General features: G+C 39.2%; 1 protein-coding gene across 2 annotated transcripts in view; it reads right to left on the minus strand.

Annotated features, from left to right (window-relative positions):
• Positions 1–395: 395 nt before the first annotated feature.
• Positions 396–18,264, minus strand: part of LOC126213502 (sodium-coupled monocarboxylate transporter 1-like) — a 43,371-nt gene continuing 25,502 nt past the window's right edge. For both annotated transcript variants that reach the window (XM_049941338.1, XM_049941339.1), the window contains 3 exons: positions 14,161–14,356; positions 8,703–8,957; positions 396–1,049 (listed from right to left, as the gene is read on the minus strand). In XM_049941338.1, coding sequence (XP_049797295.1) covers positions 8,920–8,957; positions 14,161–14,356 — 234 coding nt within the window. In that variant the 3' untranslated portion in view covers positions 396–1,049; positions 8,703–8,919. The remainder of the gene's footprint in view (positions 1,050–8,702; positions 8,958–14,160; positions 14,357–18,264) is intronic.

The raw sequence follows: 18,264 nt of genomic DNA on the forward strand, positions 1-18,264 counted from the left end.
AAACATGTTTACCACTAAATTCTTTTTACGCTGTACAAGTTGAACCCACTTTAGAAATACCATATTTGTTGATTTCTTTGCCATTTATGCAATATGTGTTTGTATAAGTTCAGCCGTGACGGAAGTGGTGCAGATAGCAATGCAGTTCTATTTAAACTGATGCATTATTCAAAAGAGTGAAGTACAGATGCAGCTTGATTTTGAATTACTCAATTTAACATAGGAGCCAAAAATCAGCTGACAGTGGGTGAGTGAATGATGAAATAAAGAAACATGCATATTTAAAAAAAATTTAAAGCTGATATGGCAAAATGGTTTTAACCTTAAAAAAAATTACTTTGGCAAGGAACCCATACACACAAGACAAGACAGATTATTTTAAAGTGTAATGTGCTCTAGAAAAATAATTACAGTGCAGCAAATATGATGGAAAATTTACATGTGCAAATTTTGTGATTGGTTTGTATCTGTGACCTTTTATAGGCAACTAGTTTTATTTTGGAAGCATCTTTTCTATGCCATTCAACAATATTATTCAGCCATCTTTACACCATTCAATGCCTCCACCCTCCTGTAGTATTGTTCTTCATCACACGATTACTGATTTCCTGGTCAGAACTTTTTCCAATATTGTAATAATTATTGTCATACTTTTGCTCACAGTTTACCAGGTAAGCAATTGCCCATATTTAATAAGTCCACTGAAATGTTACATTTGTAAAAGTTTCTACACTGCGCAGTATTGCATCCCCAGTTAACTATAGCAACATTTTTCTGCCTCATATAATCTCTCCCACTCTCTTTGGCTGCATCTGTCGAGACTTCATGCACCTATAAAACTGATTTTGCAGCGCTTCATTATTTGCAGCAATTCAGCTGAACAGAAGAGAACTGAGAATAAAAAGCAAAGCTATTACAAACTGAGGAATACTGAGTGTTTATAATTTTTTTTTCCTTTTTTACAAAACTAGAAAATAAATAGACCAAATTTTTGCAGCCTCTGTAGAGAAGGCTGGAATGTCTCAGGCATGGAACCCACAGATCAGCACCTGCAACACAATAACAGGAAAAACAGCAGTCACACATACTGGATTTCAAACATTCAGTTTACGTGGTTGTGGGAAACATACATGCTGTGTAAAGGGAAATTAAAGAAACCTTTGGAAAAGCTCAGAGGGCAAACTCTTATTTAGCAAAGAAAGGAAGGCTGAAATGTGGAAGAAATATACAGAGGCAGTAGATGAACATGATATGGGAGATATGACATTGTGAGAAGAGTCTGACAGAGCATTGAAAGATGTAAGTGAAACCAAGGCACTTGGAAATAGATGAAATTCCCGCAGAAATACTGAGCTCCTTGGAAGAGTCAGCCATGACAAAACTATGCTGCCTGGTGTTCAAGACATATGATACAGGTGAAATACCCACAAACATCAAGAAAAATTTTATAACTGCTATTTCAAAAAAGGCAAGCGACAGGTTTGAAGGCAAATGACAGGTGTGATAATACTGAACCATAAGTTTAAAAATTCATGACTGCAAACTACTGGCAAATTATTTATAGAAGAATGTAAAGAATCATACAAGCCAAATTGGAGGAGAATATTCTCTTTGAAGTTGCTAAGACAGCAGGAATAAACTTCAGGATGCATAAGATTACACTCTGTAAAGATACCAGAGTATAGTTATAGGAATTAAAAGGTGTGAGAGGAATGAGTCAGGGTTGCAGCAATCCAGACTGCAGTTACAAGAACTAAAGGACACAAAGGGAATGAGACCAGGTTGTAGGCTATCTCCCAAGTTACTCAGTTTGTACATTGAGCAACAGAAAACGAAACCAGACAATTTTGGACAGGGAATTAAAATTTAGGGAGCAGACAAAAAATCGAAGTTTATTGATAACATCATAATTGTATCAGAGACAGCAAAGGACTAGGAGAATCAGTCGAATGGAGTGGATAATGCCTTCAGAAGAGGTTACAAGGTGAACACCAACAAAAGGGGCCAGGAATATTTTATTAGGAAATGAGACACTGAAAGCTACAGATGAGTTTTGCTATTTGGGCAGCAAAATAACCAAAGCAGAGACGATGTAAAATGTAAATAGGATGATAAGTTTTCCCAAAAAAGAGAAATTTATTAACATCAAATACAAATTTAAGTGTTACGTCAGTCTGTTCTGAAAGTATCTCTCTTAAGTTCCGCCCTGTATAGAAGTTTAATGTCAATGATATCGACTTCTGGGAAGAGACATGGTGCTAGACTAATGTGGAGGTACAGAACCAAATTATGGAAAAAAAAAGAAATTTATTGCACAACTTGACAGAAAGAGTAGTTTGACTGAGAGGACTTAAATCCTGAGGCAGCAATGAATTGTTGGAGGGGAGTGTCTGCAGGGAGGGGGGGGGGGGGAATTGTAGAGCTTTGCGGCAGAAATAAGGCTGATAACAGCGTAATCTCAGTCTCTTTTACAATGAGAAGATATGTTGCATATTTTATACTATTTTCACTATATTGAGTCATACATAATTGAAATTCATATCTACATCTACATCCATATTCTGCAATCCACTGTGAGGTGCGTTGCAGAGGATACATTGTATTGTACCAGTTATTAGGCTTTCTTCCTATTCCGTTCATGTATGGAGTGCGGGAAGAATGATTGAATGCCTCTGAGCATGCAGTAATTATTCTAATCTTATCCTCAACAGTCCCTGTGTGAGTTATACATTTGGGATTGTAGTATATCCCTAGAGTAATCATTTAAAGCTGCTTCTTGAAACTCTGTCAGTAGACTTTCTGGGGAAACTTTACATCTGTCTTTGAGAGTCTTCCAGTTCAGGTCCTTCAGTATCTCTCTGACAATCTTCCACGGATTAAACAAACCTGTGATTATTTGAGCTGCCCTGCTCTGTATACAGGGTGACAACTATTGAACTATATGAAAAAAAGTTACATTAGTTACAAACTATGGCATGCATACACTTTATTCAACATGTAAATGTCACTACAGATATTTGGATTTAGGTTATGACAGGTTTGATATATCTGCCAACATTGGCAATGATGTGACACAGATGAATAGCGAAATTGTACACGACTTGTTGAATTGTCTGTACATTGATGCTGTCGATGACCTCCGAAATGGCGTTTTCCAGCTCAGCAATGGTTTTGGGGTTATTGTGTACACCTTGTCTTTAATATAGCCCCACAAAATGCAGTCACATGTTTTCAGATCCAGAGAATCTGGATGAGGGGAATGTAGCCTGTGCCAGTGGCCTCTGGGTACTCCAGAGCCAGAATGGGGTCCCCAAAGTGCTCCTCCAGGGCATCAAACACACTCCTGCTTCTGTGGGGTTAAGTTCTGTCATGCATGAACCACCTCTTGTCAAAATAGGGATCATTTTAGATAATGGGGACAAAATCGTCTTACAAAACATTCACATACTGTTAGGTAGTTACTGTGCCAGCAAGAGATACGGAACCGATTGTTCCACAACTGGACATTGCACACCACACAGACATCCACTGAAGGTGAAGAGACTTCTCGATAATGAAATGCAGATTCTCAGTCCCCCCAAATGCACCAGTTTTGCTTATTGACGGACTCGTCTAAATGAAAATGCACTTTTCCGTTAAACCGAACAATATTCAGATCAAAGTCCTGTTTGTCAATTCTGTGGACAATAGTGCTGATGAAACACAACCACTGTGCCATACCCTTGGGGCTTAATGGCTGATGGGTTTGAATTTTGTACGGTTGGTTCCCACCTGTTGTGCAGCTCATCTGATCAATTTGCTGTGGCCGGTTTGAAACACAGCATGCATATTCTTGAAGTTTTCGGCCTTTTTGGATGACCAATATTGCCGACACTGTCCTCACAACACTACCCATTCTCTCAAACTTGCAAATCAAATTGTTGATTGTTAGCACACTTGGACCAGTTGTCTTCAGCTTGAACTATTTCCTTCGGACCACAGTTGGGGTGCTATTGCTCGTATGGTAGGCCTTTACAAGCGCTATACACTCAGGCACACTGTGCTGTGACATTTTCGCATGCAAATGGTGAAAGGCATGTGTGAATTCACATACCAATTCCCATCATGCCCTGCAGCCAACCATGTAGTTTGAACATCCTAACGCAAGCCATTCAGAATTTGATGATGATTTTATTTCATATAGTTCAATAGCCGTCAGAATGTACGTTCAATATCTCCTGTTAGTCCTGTCTGGTATGGGTCCCACACTTGAGCAATATTCTTGAACGAGCCGCACAAGTGATTTGTAAGCAATCTCCTTTGTAGACTGAATGCACTTCCACAGTATTCTACCAATGAAGCAAAGTCTAACAGCTGCTTTATCCACAAATGAGCCTGTATGAACATTCCATTACATATCCCTACAAATCGTTACAACCAGGTATTTGTATGAGCTGGACAATCTGAATTGTGGCTCATTGATATTATAGTAATAGGATAATGAGTTTTTTTCATTTTGTCGTGTGCAAAATTTTACATTTTTGAACATTTAGAGAAAGTTGCCAATCTCTGCACCACACTGAAATCTTATCAAGATCTAACTGAATACTTATAAAATATTTATCCCACTTTCTTTCAGATAGTACTTCATTATAGATAACTGCATCATCTGTGAACATCCTGATTTTACTATTAATACTATCTGCAATGTCATTAACATGCAACAAGAACACTACTTGCGTCACAACAGCTAAAATGACTTCTGCATCTGACAATGACTCTCCATCCAAGATAGCATGCTGCATCCTTCTTACCAAAAAGTCCTCAATCCAGACACAAATATCACTTGATACCTCATATGATCATACTTTTGACAATAAGCAAAGCTGTGGTACTAAGTCAAATCCTTTTCAGAAAACAAGAAACACAACATCCACCTGGTTGCCTTGATCCAAAGCTTTCAATATGTCATGGGAGAAAAGTGAAAGTTTGGTTTGAAAATCATGCTGGCTGGCATTGAGGAGGTCATTCTATTCAATGTACATCATTATGTTTGAGCTCAGAAAATGTTCTAAGATTCTACAACAAATTGATGTCAAGGATATTAGACGACAGCTTTGTGGATCACTTCTACTACCTTTCTTGTAGATAGGTGTAACCTATACCTTTCTCGAAGAACTGGGCACAGTTTTTTGTTTGAGGGATCTACGATAGATTACAGTTAGAAGATGGGCTGACTCAGCCACAAATTCAGTATAGAATCTGACAGGGATTCAATCGGGCCTGGAGCTTTGTTCAGTTTTAACAATCTCAGCTATTTCTTAACACCACTGACACTAATACTTCTTTCATTCATCTTTTCAGTGGTACAAGGACTAAAGTTGAGCAATTCTCCTGGGTTTTCCTTTGCAAAGGAAATTTGAAAATGTAGTTAAGCATTTCAGCTTTTGCTCTGCTACCCTCAATTTCAGTTCCTGTCTCATTCACTAGGGCTGGATGCTAACTTTGTGCATTAACAGCCTTTACATAGGAACAGAATTTCTTTGGTTTTTGTGAAATGTCATTTTCACAATATTCTGCTATGGTAGTCATTGAAGGCATCAATAATTGATCTCTTGACAGCCAAATGCATTTCATTCAGCATCTATCTATAGCCCTACTATTTGTTTTACACCTCTTATGCAGTAATCTTTGTTTGTTTAGAAGTTTCTTTGCAGTGACAGTTTATCATGGAGTTTCCCTAATGGCAGTAAATAGACAACCTTGACATAATTTACTTTTAGATATGCACTGTGAAGTGTTGGATGGAAGTTCAGCCTATTCCCCTGGCATATTTCACTCAGACTTCCATTTCCTCTTAAAATTCAAAGTTGCTCTTGTTCATCAGCATTTTTCACCGTGCAACTCCAGCTGTGGAAGAGTGCCTTGCAGCCCTTCCAATGGTACACTACAAAGACGAAATTTCACTGGATGAAATATGTTAATGTTAAAGAAGATTATGTTGAAAAACATTCTGGAAACATAAATGCACGTTTTTCAGTACGAGGCAGAGAACTTTCGAGACCTCCCTCCTACCTTCACTGATTTCATCTCTACTGATTACACTTATTACACATTTCAGCTAATTCTGAAGTTCATTATGAAGTGCACAGCAGAAGACACAGCCCACTGTACCACATATTTACATTTCATCCTGCTCCATTACCTCATACAATTCTGTCTGTATGATGTCTGAAATGCAAAGTCTTTTTTGTGAGGTAAGGGAGATAGTTACACACATAGAAATAATCCATTTTAAAAATGACATTCCTACAGCGTGATTATATCAAAACTATGGAAATGCTGGAAAGGCGTTATTTCAGTGGATAAAAAGTGGTATTATTGGTTTGTCCAATGCATGATATCTTTATGTAATTACTGATGCAAGGGGGTGGGAGATTGTCACCCCCAAGGAAGTTGCATCACAGGAATGCCATTTTTGAAAATACTGCAGTGAATGGAAAGAGTAATGACTCGAGGAATAAACTCTGGAATTTTGGTGTATGCTCCTTCTATGAAAGCAGGCAACAAATGTTCATAATATTGAGAGATTAAGTGGTGTGACTGACTGATTACTATTTGGAAAGCAAGTATTCATTTATTTGCATACCATTTATATAAGAGTAAATATATTTCTTTTCACACATTTTGTAATTCTTCCATGAGGTCTTCCATGAGGTCCTATAGCTCTGATATTTTTCTTGCATGGACTTTTACATTGTAGTATTGTGATTCTTCACTGGATAACTGTCTATTAAAGTTGGAAATCTGCTGCTTGCTTAAGAAAGTGTGTTGCTCTGACATCCACAAATCCACAAAAATATTTATACAGGGTGTTACAAAAAGGTACGGCCAAACTTTCAGGAAACATTCCTCACACAAAAAGAAAGAAAATATGTTATGTGGCCATGTGTCCGGGAACGCTTACTTTCCATGTTAGAGCTCATTTTATTACTTCTCTTCAAATCACATTAATCATGGAATGGAAACACACAGCAACAGAACGTACCAGCGTGACTTCAAACACTTTGTTACAGGAAATGTTCAAAATGTCCTCCGTTAGTGAGGATACATCCATCCACCCTTCGTCGCACGGAATCCCAGATGCGCTGATGCAGCCCTGGAGATTGGCGTATTGTATCACAGCCGTCCACAATACGAGCACTAAGAGTCTCTACATTTAGTACCAGGGTTGCGCAGACAAGAGCTTTCAAATGCCCCCATAAATGAAAGTCAAGACAGTTGAGGTCAGGAGAGCGTGGAGGCCACGGAATTGGTACACCTCTACCAATCCATCGGTCACTGATTCTGTTGTCGAGAAGCATACAAACACTTCAACTGAAATGTGCAGGTGCTCCATCATGCACGAACCACACGTTGAGTCGTACTTGTAAAGGCACATGTTCTAGCACCACAGGTAGAGTATCCCGTATGAAATCATGATAACGTGCTCCATCGAGCGTAGGTGGAAGAACATGGGGCCCAATCGAGACATCACCAACAATGCCTGACCAAACATTCACAGAAAATCTGTGTTGATGACGTGATTGCACAACTGCGTGCGGATTCTCGTCAGCCCACACATGTCGATTGTGAAAATGTACAATTTGATCACGTCGGAATGAAACCTCATCCGTAAAGAGAACATTTGCACTGAAATGAGGATCGACACATTGTCGGATGAACCATTCGCAAAAGTGTACCTCTGGAGGCCAATCGGCTGCTGATAGTGCCTGCACACGCTGTACACGGTACGGAAACAACTGGTTCTCCCGTAGCACTCTCCATACAGTGACGTGGTCAACGTTACCTTGTACAGCAGCAACTTCTCTGACGCTGACATTAGGGTTATCGTCAACTGCACGAAGAATTGCCTCATCCATTGCAGGTGTCCTCGTCGTTCTAGGTCTTCCCAAGTCGCGAGTCGTGGGCTGGAATGTTCCGTGCTCCCTAAGACGCCAATCAATTGCTTCAAACGTCTTCCTGTCGGGACACCTTTGTTCTGGAAATCTGTGTTGATACAAACGTACCGCGCCACGGCTACTGCCCCGTGCTAATCCGTACATCAAATGGGCATCTGTCAACTCCGCATTTGTAAACATTGCACTGACTGCAAAAGCACGTTCGTGATGAACACTAATCTGTCGATGCTATGTACTGATGTGCTCGATGCCAGTACTGTAGAGCAATGAGTCGCATGTCAACACGAGCACCTAAGTCAAGATTACCTTCCTTCAATTGGGGCAACTGGCGATGAATCGAGGAAGTACAGTACACACTGGCGAAACTAAAATGAGCTCTAACATCGAAATTAAGCATTTCCGGACACATGTCCACATAACATGTTTTCTTTATTTGTGTGTGAAGAATGTTTCCTGAAAGTTTGGTCGTACCTTTTTCTAATACCCTGTATAATTTGGCACCAGGTGGCGGTGATGAAAGGACTAACACACATATAGCTGAGCATGACCTCACAAATTAAGTTCCGGCACAGGTAAACAAGAAAAATTATCCAGTCAGTATACTCTGTGACCTTGCTACAATCTGTGACATCATGCCTTCCTCAAATGGCATCTAACCTTCAGAATAGAAAGTAGAGGGTCACACTGGTGCACTTAGACACAAGAACGAAACAAACTTGACAATTGTATAACATCAAATGTGGGTCCCATAAGTATCAGTACCAGGTCTGTTGTTTATCTTGGGTCAAATTATGATGATCGCTCAAGTACAGGGACAAACATTCACGGTCACATGCCATGTGGATCCACCTTTCAGCTCACAGCAGTCCCCACTGTACTCTGTCGACATCACATTGGGGTGATGTGGTGGCCATGTATGCCATTGAGCGGCTCCTCCTGGCTCTTCGTGTCTGCAGCTGGTCCCACACCATTGGACAGGTCACCGGCCACACGTGTCAGCTGCACCGGGTTGGAGCCCTGCACACACATACATACTAGCTGCACCCACTGTCTGTGCTAGAGCCAAATAGGAAAAACTTTGAACTGTCAATATTTTATGGAACTTTTCCAAGGCCTTCAGATGCACAGATCTTTTAATTCTACAAGAGAAACTATAAAATGTTGCATTGTGAATAGAGTCTTGTCTCAGCTACAGAAAACAGATCACATTAACAAATTATAATACAGGAATAAAACCAAATTCACAGTGAGAAAAGCACTAACTATAGAGATCCACAAGGATCAGTATTTGGCCTAAATAAAACGTGATATATTGCTCAAGAATCTCTATTTCTGGGCGTATTGGTATGAGAAATCCATGCTATCCAGTGGCTTTTTACAGAATAACTGCTTCTAGTTTGACTCTTAACACAATTTTTTTTTTTTTCGTATCTGGATTGGGCTGCAAACTAAGCTTTTATTTGACTCAGCTGCTATATACGGGACCTAATTGTTAAATACTGTATATTGTATTGTCATGGAAAAATATTTGGACTTCACTTATAACTCCCCGCAATTGACTTTACATGGAGATGATGATTACAGAGCAACCTAATTACAGGAAATTGAACTTACAGAGACACAGAATTCCACTGTTCACTGGTTGTAGCTTTTCTGATGTGGTATGAAGATATTATGATATGGTTTGCCATCCATGTGAGAACATTTCACTATAGCACCACTGTATTGTTCCTTCCACTGCATTCAGTGAACCTTCACACTGGATGTATTGGCCAGCTCGACCCATACTACTCTGCACCACTGTTAACATACAGCTAACACTGCCAGAAAAGAAACCTGAGAAAGTACTGAGCTGTTTGACAATCCAGCTTGAGGGGAAAGATTAAACTGGACATTACTGATGTTGGCAGCAAGAATCGTGAGCAAATGGAGCAAGTTTGATTCCAAACAAGACGCACAGTGCATACTGTAAATGTTGGGTTGCAAATGTCTATGATATGCAGACATTTGCAGCACAACCACATCACAATACCTTCACAGCAGGCCAGAAAAGCTACACCCAAGGCCTATCACTGAAGCCTGTTTGTGGACAGTGTAGTTTTGCCTTTCTTTAAGTTTACAGTCCTGTTAGTTTGGTTACTCTGAAATCTTCTTCTTCTTCTTCTTCTTCTTCTTCTTCTACTACTACTACTACTACTAACTTTCTGAATATAGTGGGTAAGTTAAATAAAAACTTAGTTTCTCCAGGGAATTATCTAATTCTCTTAGGTAACAGCTTTCAAAGCCTGGTATCTGAAATACACCTCTATGATACTGGAAAGGTAGAGATTCAGTCACTGAGTAAATAAGTGAAGGCTAAGAACTCTCAGGTACACGATGGATTATATAGCGGAATACTAAAGCACTGTGCTGCCTATGTTGGTCCAGTAGTTGGCCAAATTTGTAATTCTTCTTTTAGGAATGTTTAGTTTCCTGAATGATTAAAGAACTCAACAGTGAAACCACTTTATAAAAAAAAGAGACAAATTCACATTTCAGTGCCAATGGCTTTTCAGAAGGAGTTTAAAAAAATTAATAAGTAGCAATAATATTTTGTCTATTGTAAGTAATTGTGCAACTGGGAATTTGCAGAAGTGACTTTATACTGACTGACCAGTCTGGTGACTGTACACAGTTGTGCACGAACTGCCCTCTGCTCTGTAGCAGCAGCTGTTTACAGTTGCATATAAATCTGTCTTTACAGAACAATAAATTATGTATAAGATTCTTGAAAACATGGTCAGTGATCTTAAAAGTAGTTAAAATCAAGACTGTTTTAAATTTTAATTTTAATAAATTATGCAGTTGTTGAATTTCAACAGTAACATAAAAGACAGGAAAGTAGAGAAAACATATATACATTAAGCAATTAAGTTATTTTGATTAACAACTATCTGAATGCACAAAAAACAGCACATGTAGCTGGTTCTAGTTTTATGATCAAAATTTTAAGTATGTACTAGAATCGTGTGGAAGAACACATTGAGATTTGAGGGGACTCACTAAAATCCATCATCCTGGTGCTGTAGGGAACAGAACACCATGTTGTAGTGAAAGTAGCTTCTTTTCCACATTTTCAAAGGTCTAAACAAAAAAATTTTACTGTGCAATCAAGTTTTGAACACAAGCACAACTGTTCAGAAGAGGAAAGTTTACACTTTTATCACAAATGCAATGTAGAATGAAATGAGTCAGTTCTTAATTGCAACAGCCAGAGAATCTGAAATCTGTTCATTACTGCCCCACCTACCACAAATGAAAAGAAAGTTTCAGGTAAACCCTAGGTATTTTTTGGCATAGACTCCAAATCTGCGATAAAATGAAGATTTCCATTTGAAAATAAAAAAATTGAACACTGCATTGTGGGAAGAGAAGTTAGTGGGTAGCACAGATATATGTCCCCTTTGAAAATATTAACTTTCTATCTGGAACATTTTTTCATACAATTCACATTTTTTGGAGCTATTCAGTTGTTCTATACCAAAACAAACAACCTATACATTATATACAGGGTGTTTAAATATAGTGTCATATATTCCTATATGAGTTAGTATTGGTGAATAATAGAAGGAAAGTACTTATTTTAATATGTCCAAAAATCAATACCTGTTATGACATGAGCTGTTGAAAATACGCAGTTCTCAGACTGTATTTTATTTATAGATGAGGCAGAATTCACAAGAGATGCCATAGTAAATTACTACAGTATGCATGTATGGACCAATGCAATACTTGAGCAATCACAGTGATAAAGCATCAGGATCACTTCACAATGAATGTATGGGTGGGAATTGTCAGTGAAAGGTTCTTAGGGCCGTAGACTTTACCATACAGTTAAACAGGTTCCGCATATCAGTTTTCTGTACAATAAATTATTAGCACTAATGGAGAACATTACCATTACAGAATGATGACTGTTTTATGCATGACAGGTTACCACCCAATTTTCTACTGATTGTGTAACAGTATCTCATTGCAATGTTTATGGGTAATGGATTGACTGGGGAGGTCCAGTACCATGGTCCCCTCATTGACCAAATCTGAATCCGTTGGATTTCTGGCTCTGGGGATATTTAACAACATTGATGTGTGCCCGACCCATCAACAATGTCCAGATGTTGCGGTAGCACGTGACCAATGCACAAAACACAATCCAAATGGTGCTCCGTATATCTGAAAGAATGCGTATTCACTGTGAAGTAGCACTGAAGGATGTATCAGAATGCATGGTAAGCGCATGCCTGTAGTATATACTTCTATGTAACACACAGATGGGAATGAGAGGACACATTGAGCCATATCTCAACAGATACTGGTTTCCGGACACATCTTTTATTCCATTTTTGACCAATATTAGCTCCTATAGGTATATGTAACAATTTTCTATAATACCCTGTATATGTAATGGGTGACATCACAGTAAGTGGAGTAACTGTACCTCACTACATTCTGCCATGTCTAAATATAATATGTCAGGCTTTTACTTTCTCCCCATTTTATTATCAGTTTCTTGGTAGTTCTCCTTTTACCTTTAGTTGCCTTGTTTGCAGGAATATTGAGCTTTTTGGTCACCCCGACACCGCTATATGCGATCCAACATGACACACGGCATTTCCTGTAAGCTCAATCTCTCTGGTGAGCAAGACGACCATTGACAAATGGTCGGCATATATAGTGGAGCCATTCGTCTGACTCTCAGTGTCCATTAAGTCACAGAGCATGTTGTGTAGCTTCATCACAGAAGCTGAGTTGTCACATCGGCCCCAGTGGGGTCATAGCAGAATGGCTCATGTGACTTTTTTTAAAACTAAGTGCCAAGATTAGTCTCTTGAGAGCCATTTAGGCCACTAGACTAAATAGATTCTGCAGTCAAGAAAGACACTTTATAATTTAATAATAAAATTAAATAAATTAAGTTTAATAATAAAGTTAAGGACAAAAGAGATAAAGCTAGTGTTCTTTCCCCCACAGAATCTTGGTCAAACACTTGTAAATAAATAGTATGTGGCCTGTGAAAAGTACGACACTGTAGGTATATATTGCATCAGTTGTGACAATTGTCCTGCCAGGTATGTGTGGCAGACTGGCAGAGGGTCTGCTATTATGTTTCGAGAACACGACAGTCTGAGAAATTCAAAGTCTACTTTAAGTAGCAACTTACGTGATTCTGGCCACTCCATAACAGGTGTAGTCAATAATTCAAAAGTCTTAGACAGAGAAGTGAAGGACCAGATCTTAAACGTTGTGGAAGAGTCTAAAGCTATACCCCAAACATACCCTTAACAATCAGCTGGACTTAAGACGTTACAATATACTGTCTAACTTTGATCACCTTTCAAAGATGTAGTGTGATATTTGCTTGGTTATTGATCCTGGGCTTGTTGTTATATGTTCCTACATCTGGTCTATTTGGGTTTAGAATTTTTATGCTGACATATTTTATAATTTATATGATTATGCTGTGTAACAGAGGCCTCAAACATTCACAAGATATTTGGATTGAATAAAAATGTTTGTAGCTTTCCCTGCTATGTGCACGGTGATGCTAGTGCCCTCCGTGATACACATGAACACACTGGCACACTGAGCAGGCTGAAGCATTGCTGTCTGCAGCTTCCCAGTAAGAAGTGAGGTTTCATAACCAGGGGCGTTCAATGTAGCTAGCTGGGGCTTTTACCTTTTCTTCTTTTGTTATTTTGCTCTTTTCACTGTAGCTAGATGCACTTTTAACATTTCAGTTTTTCAACCTGTCAATTTGAATTACAACATCCCACTTGTTGTGGGTAACAGTACATTACTAAGAGATGTCGACTCCCACTCCTTTTTGTATCTGGGTTTAAACATGTCACTGATGTGTGAGTAGCTCATATTGGTTGTCGTCAGCATAGGTTATTAGGATAGCTATCTGTTTTTCATAATATTCATTGTACATTTCCTATCTTGTACACCTGAAGATGTGATTTGAAATCGCAAAAGTTTTTGTGTTCCCATAATAGTTCATATACAAGTGAAAGAGGTTTATTTCAGAAACACTTCATAATTAACTCCACCACTAAAACAGCTTTTAATTCAACAGTAAATGTGTCTCCAAACAGATTATATCTGAAATTGACTGCCTAGTCACTTGTCAGGACATCGCTCAGCTGGAGACAGTGCTGCCACTGTTACCACTGCCACTCACCCTGCGCCCTCTCCTCGCGAGCAGCGCCCTCCGGACTGGCGGCACGAAGAGGTCGGGGTCTGGCGGCGGCACGCTGAGGTCCCCCTTGCAGGTGACGCCCGCCACCCACGACGCGACGGCGCCCACGACGAGTGTCAGCAGGAATCCCAGCACGACGACCCACAGGTACGACACACGGTACAGGTAGAAGTACTCGCTGCAATGTGGGGGATAATATATATTGTACATACGTGTAACATGTGGATCCCAGGTGTGGGGTGCGTGTGACATCACGATATAACTGCCAATGTTGTTGTTGTGGTCTTCAGTCCAGAGGCTGGTTTGATGCAACTCTCTGTGCTACTCTATCCTGTGCAAGCTTCGTCATCTCCCAGTACCTACTCCAACCTGCATCCTTCTGAATCTGTTTAGTGTATTCATCTCTTAGTCTCCCGCTATGATTTTTACCCTCCATGCTGCCCTCCAATACTAAATTGGTGATCCCTTGTTGCCTCAGAACATGTCCTACCAATCGATCCCTTCTTCTAGTCAAGTTGTGCCACAAACTCCTCTCCTCCCCAATTCTGTTCAATGCCTCCTCATTAGTTATGTGATGTACCCATCTAATCTTCAGCATTCTTCTGTAGCACCACATTTCGAAAGCTTCTATTCTTTTCTTGTCCAAACTAGTTATCGTCCATGTTCCACTTCCATACATGGCCACACTCCATACAAATACTTTCAGAAATGACTTCCTGACACTTAAATCTATACTCGATGTTAACAAATTTCTCTTCTTCAGATACGCTTTTCTTGCCATTGCCAGTCTACATTTTGTATCCTCTCTAATTAGACCATTGTGAGTTATTTTGCTCCCCAAATAGCAAAACTCATTTACTACTTTAAGCATCTCATTTCTTAATATAATTCCATCAGCATCACCCGATTTAATTCGACTACATTCCATTATCCTCATTTTGCTTTTGTTGATGTTCATCTTATATCATCCTTTCAAGACACTGTCCATTCCGTTCAGCTGCTCTTCCAGGTCCTTTGCTGTCTCTGACAGAATTACAATGTCATCAGCAAACCTCAAAGTTTTTATTTCTCCTCCATGGATTTTAATACCTACTCCAAATTTTTCTTTTGCTTCCTTTACTGCTTGCTCAATATACAGATTGAATAACATTGGGGATAGGCTACAACCCTGTCACAGTCCCTTCCCAACCACTGCTTCCCTTTCATGCCCCTTGAGTCTTATAACTGCAATCTGGTTTCTGTACAAATTGTAAATAGCCTTTCTCTCCCTGTATTTTACTCCTGCCACCTTCAGAATTTGGAAGAGAGTATTCCAATCAACTTTGTCAAACACAGGCTTGCCTTTCCTTAATCTATTCTCTAAGATAAGACATAGGGTCAGCATAGCCTCACATGTTCCAACATTTCTACTGCCAATACGGAATTGTAATTGAACGCTACTCTTTCCGTTTACTAAACTACCCCATACACTGTGCATTTTTTCATACTTCCATCCTTTTATTCTCAGGTGATGCTTCATTCCACTATTATGAGCCATATTTGATTGTTTTCTGTATATTCATTGCTGATTTTATGTTAATCTCATTTTATGAGACATTACATTTCATTAATAGTTGCTTGTAAGTGGAAGATGCACAGTGTTTCAATAGCTCACTGCCCCACTACTACTGCAGGCCGACACCACCGTCCACAGTGAAGCTCTTGACACTGTGCTTCCAGGTGATCAGCTGAGTTGTGAAATGCAGGTTCCTGTATGAACTAAATAGAAACCTAGTCCCAACAAGGAATCATATAGCGCTCTTAGAAAAAAGTGTTCCGAGACTGTTACCTGAAATGCTCCTCCATGATACTGACAAGAGGGAGATTGAGTTAATAATTACATCACTAAGGACCAAGAACTCTAATGGATATGACGGGGTATCTAGCAGAATACTGAAGTATTGTTCTATGTATGTTAGCCCAGTACTTAGCCATATCTGTAACTTTTCCTTTAGGAGTGGTCGGTTTCCTGACCGATTAAAGTACTCGGTAGTGAAACCACTTTATAAAAAGGGAGACATTGATAATGTTGACAATTTTAGACCTATTTCTATGCCATCGGTGTTTACCAAAGTTATCGAGAAGGTTGAATATACAAGGTTACTGGAGCATTTAAATTCACATAATTTGATTCACATAATTTGCTGTCAAATGTTCAGTTTGGTTTTAGAAATGGTTTAACAACTGAAAATGCTATATTCTCTTTTCTCTGTTAGGTTTTGGAGGGATTAAATAAAAGGTCATGAATGCTAGGTGGTTTCTTTGATTTAACGAAGGCTTTTGACTGTGTTGACCACAAAATATTACTGCAGAAGTTGGACCACTATGGAGTAAGGGGAGTAGCTTACAATTGGTTCGCCTCTTACTTTAAGAACAGAAAGCAGAAGGTAATTCTCCGCAATATTGAGAGTGGTAGTGATGTTCAGTCCCAATGGGGCGTTCCCCAAGGGTCGGTGCTGGGGCCACTGCTGTTTCTTATTTATATAAATGATATGCCTTCTAGTATTACAGGTGATTCAAAAATATTTCTGTTTGCTGATGACACCAGCTTGATTGTGAAGAATCTTGTGTGTAATATTGAAACAGTAACAAATAATGTAGTTCATGAAATAAGTTCGTGGCTTGCGGAAAATAATTTGATGCTAAATCACAGTAAGACTCGGTTTTTACAGTTTCTAACTCACAATTCAACAAGAACCGATATTTTGATCAGACAGAATGGGCATATTATAAGTGAGACAGAACAGTCAAGTTCCTAGGCATTCAGATAGATAGTAAGCCCATGTCCAGGATCTTGTTCAGAAACTAAATGCTGCTTTATTTACCATTGGAACAGTATCTGAAATAAGTGACACTTCAACACGAAAAGTAGTCTACTTTGCATATTTTCATACACTTATGTCGTATGGTATTATTTTTTGGGGTAATTCTTCTGATTCAAGAAGGGTATTTTTGACTCAAAAATGGGCTGTTCGAGCTATATGTGGTGTAAGTTCGAGAACCTCTTGCCGACCCCTATTCAATAGTCTGGGAATTCTGACATTGCCCTCACAGTATATATTTTCTTTAATGTCGTTTGTTGTTAGCAATATTAGCCTATTCCCAAGAGTTAGCAGCTTTCATTCAGTTAATACTAGGAAGAAATCAAATCTGCATGTGGAATGCACTTCTTTGACTCTTGTGCAGAAAGGAGTGCAGTATTCTGCTGCACCCATTTTCAATAACCTACCACAAGAACCCAAAAATCTTAGCAGTAGCCCAAACTCTTTTCAAGTCTAAACTGAAGAGTTTCCTCATGGCTCACTCCTTCTATTCTGTGGAGGAGCTCCAGGAAGAGCTAAAAAATTAAGCAAATTCCAGTGTTACAGTGTTGATTTTCTTTATTTAAACTTACGACTTGTCACCTGAATATGTTTTTTTTATCTGTTTCTAATATCGTGTTATAATTTCATGTATTGACTCGTTCCATGACCATGGTGACTTCTCCTTAATTTGGTCCCATGGAACAATAAATAAATAAATAAATATTTCAACATCAGACACAGTCGTCACCTTTGTGAGCTGCTAGCTGGGTCACTAAGCATACTTGCTGCCTGGCCTACAACTGGACCGAAACACTGTCTACGTCACACAGTTATTCATAGCTGAGACTAATTCCTAGTGCCAGTTACACACTGTGATCCTCTTTTGTTTTTCGGAGACCGCACTGATATTCCGTGAAATGCAAATGCCTTCAGTGTTTGCCACCCCTGGTGGGCAAGGTGCCCAGCCTTATTTAAACTGATATCTCCATCCCAGTTTACTACAACTTTTGGACTTCTTTGTATTGCTAGAATCCTTAATTACAGTGTCCCAGAAACTATGTGTTTACACGAGGACACTGGCCTTACAGCATTTCATCTCGAGATTATATCAGAAGCAGTGCTCAGTGACAGCTGATTTGCTAAGCTGTTTTAGTTGGGTGTGTCAGTGAACCTGTCCTCAACTGTTCTACTAGTCTGCCCCATGTAAGATATGCTACATACACTTGACCTTCTGAGAAGCACA

The sequence above is a fragment of the Schistocerca nitens genome, chromosome 11 (genome assembly GCF_023898315.1).
Source record: "Schistocerca nitens isolate TAMUIC-IGC-003100 chromosome 11, iqSchNite1.1, whole genome shotgun sequence".
NCBI lineage: Eukaryota > Metazoa > Arthropoda > Insecta > Orthoptera > Acrididae > Schistocerca > Schistocerca nitens.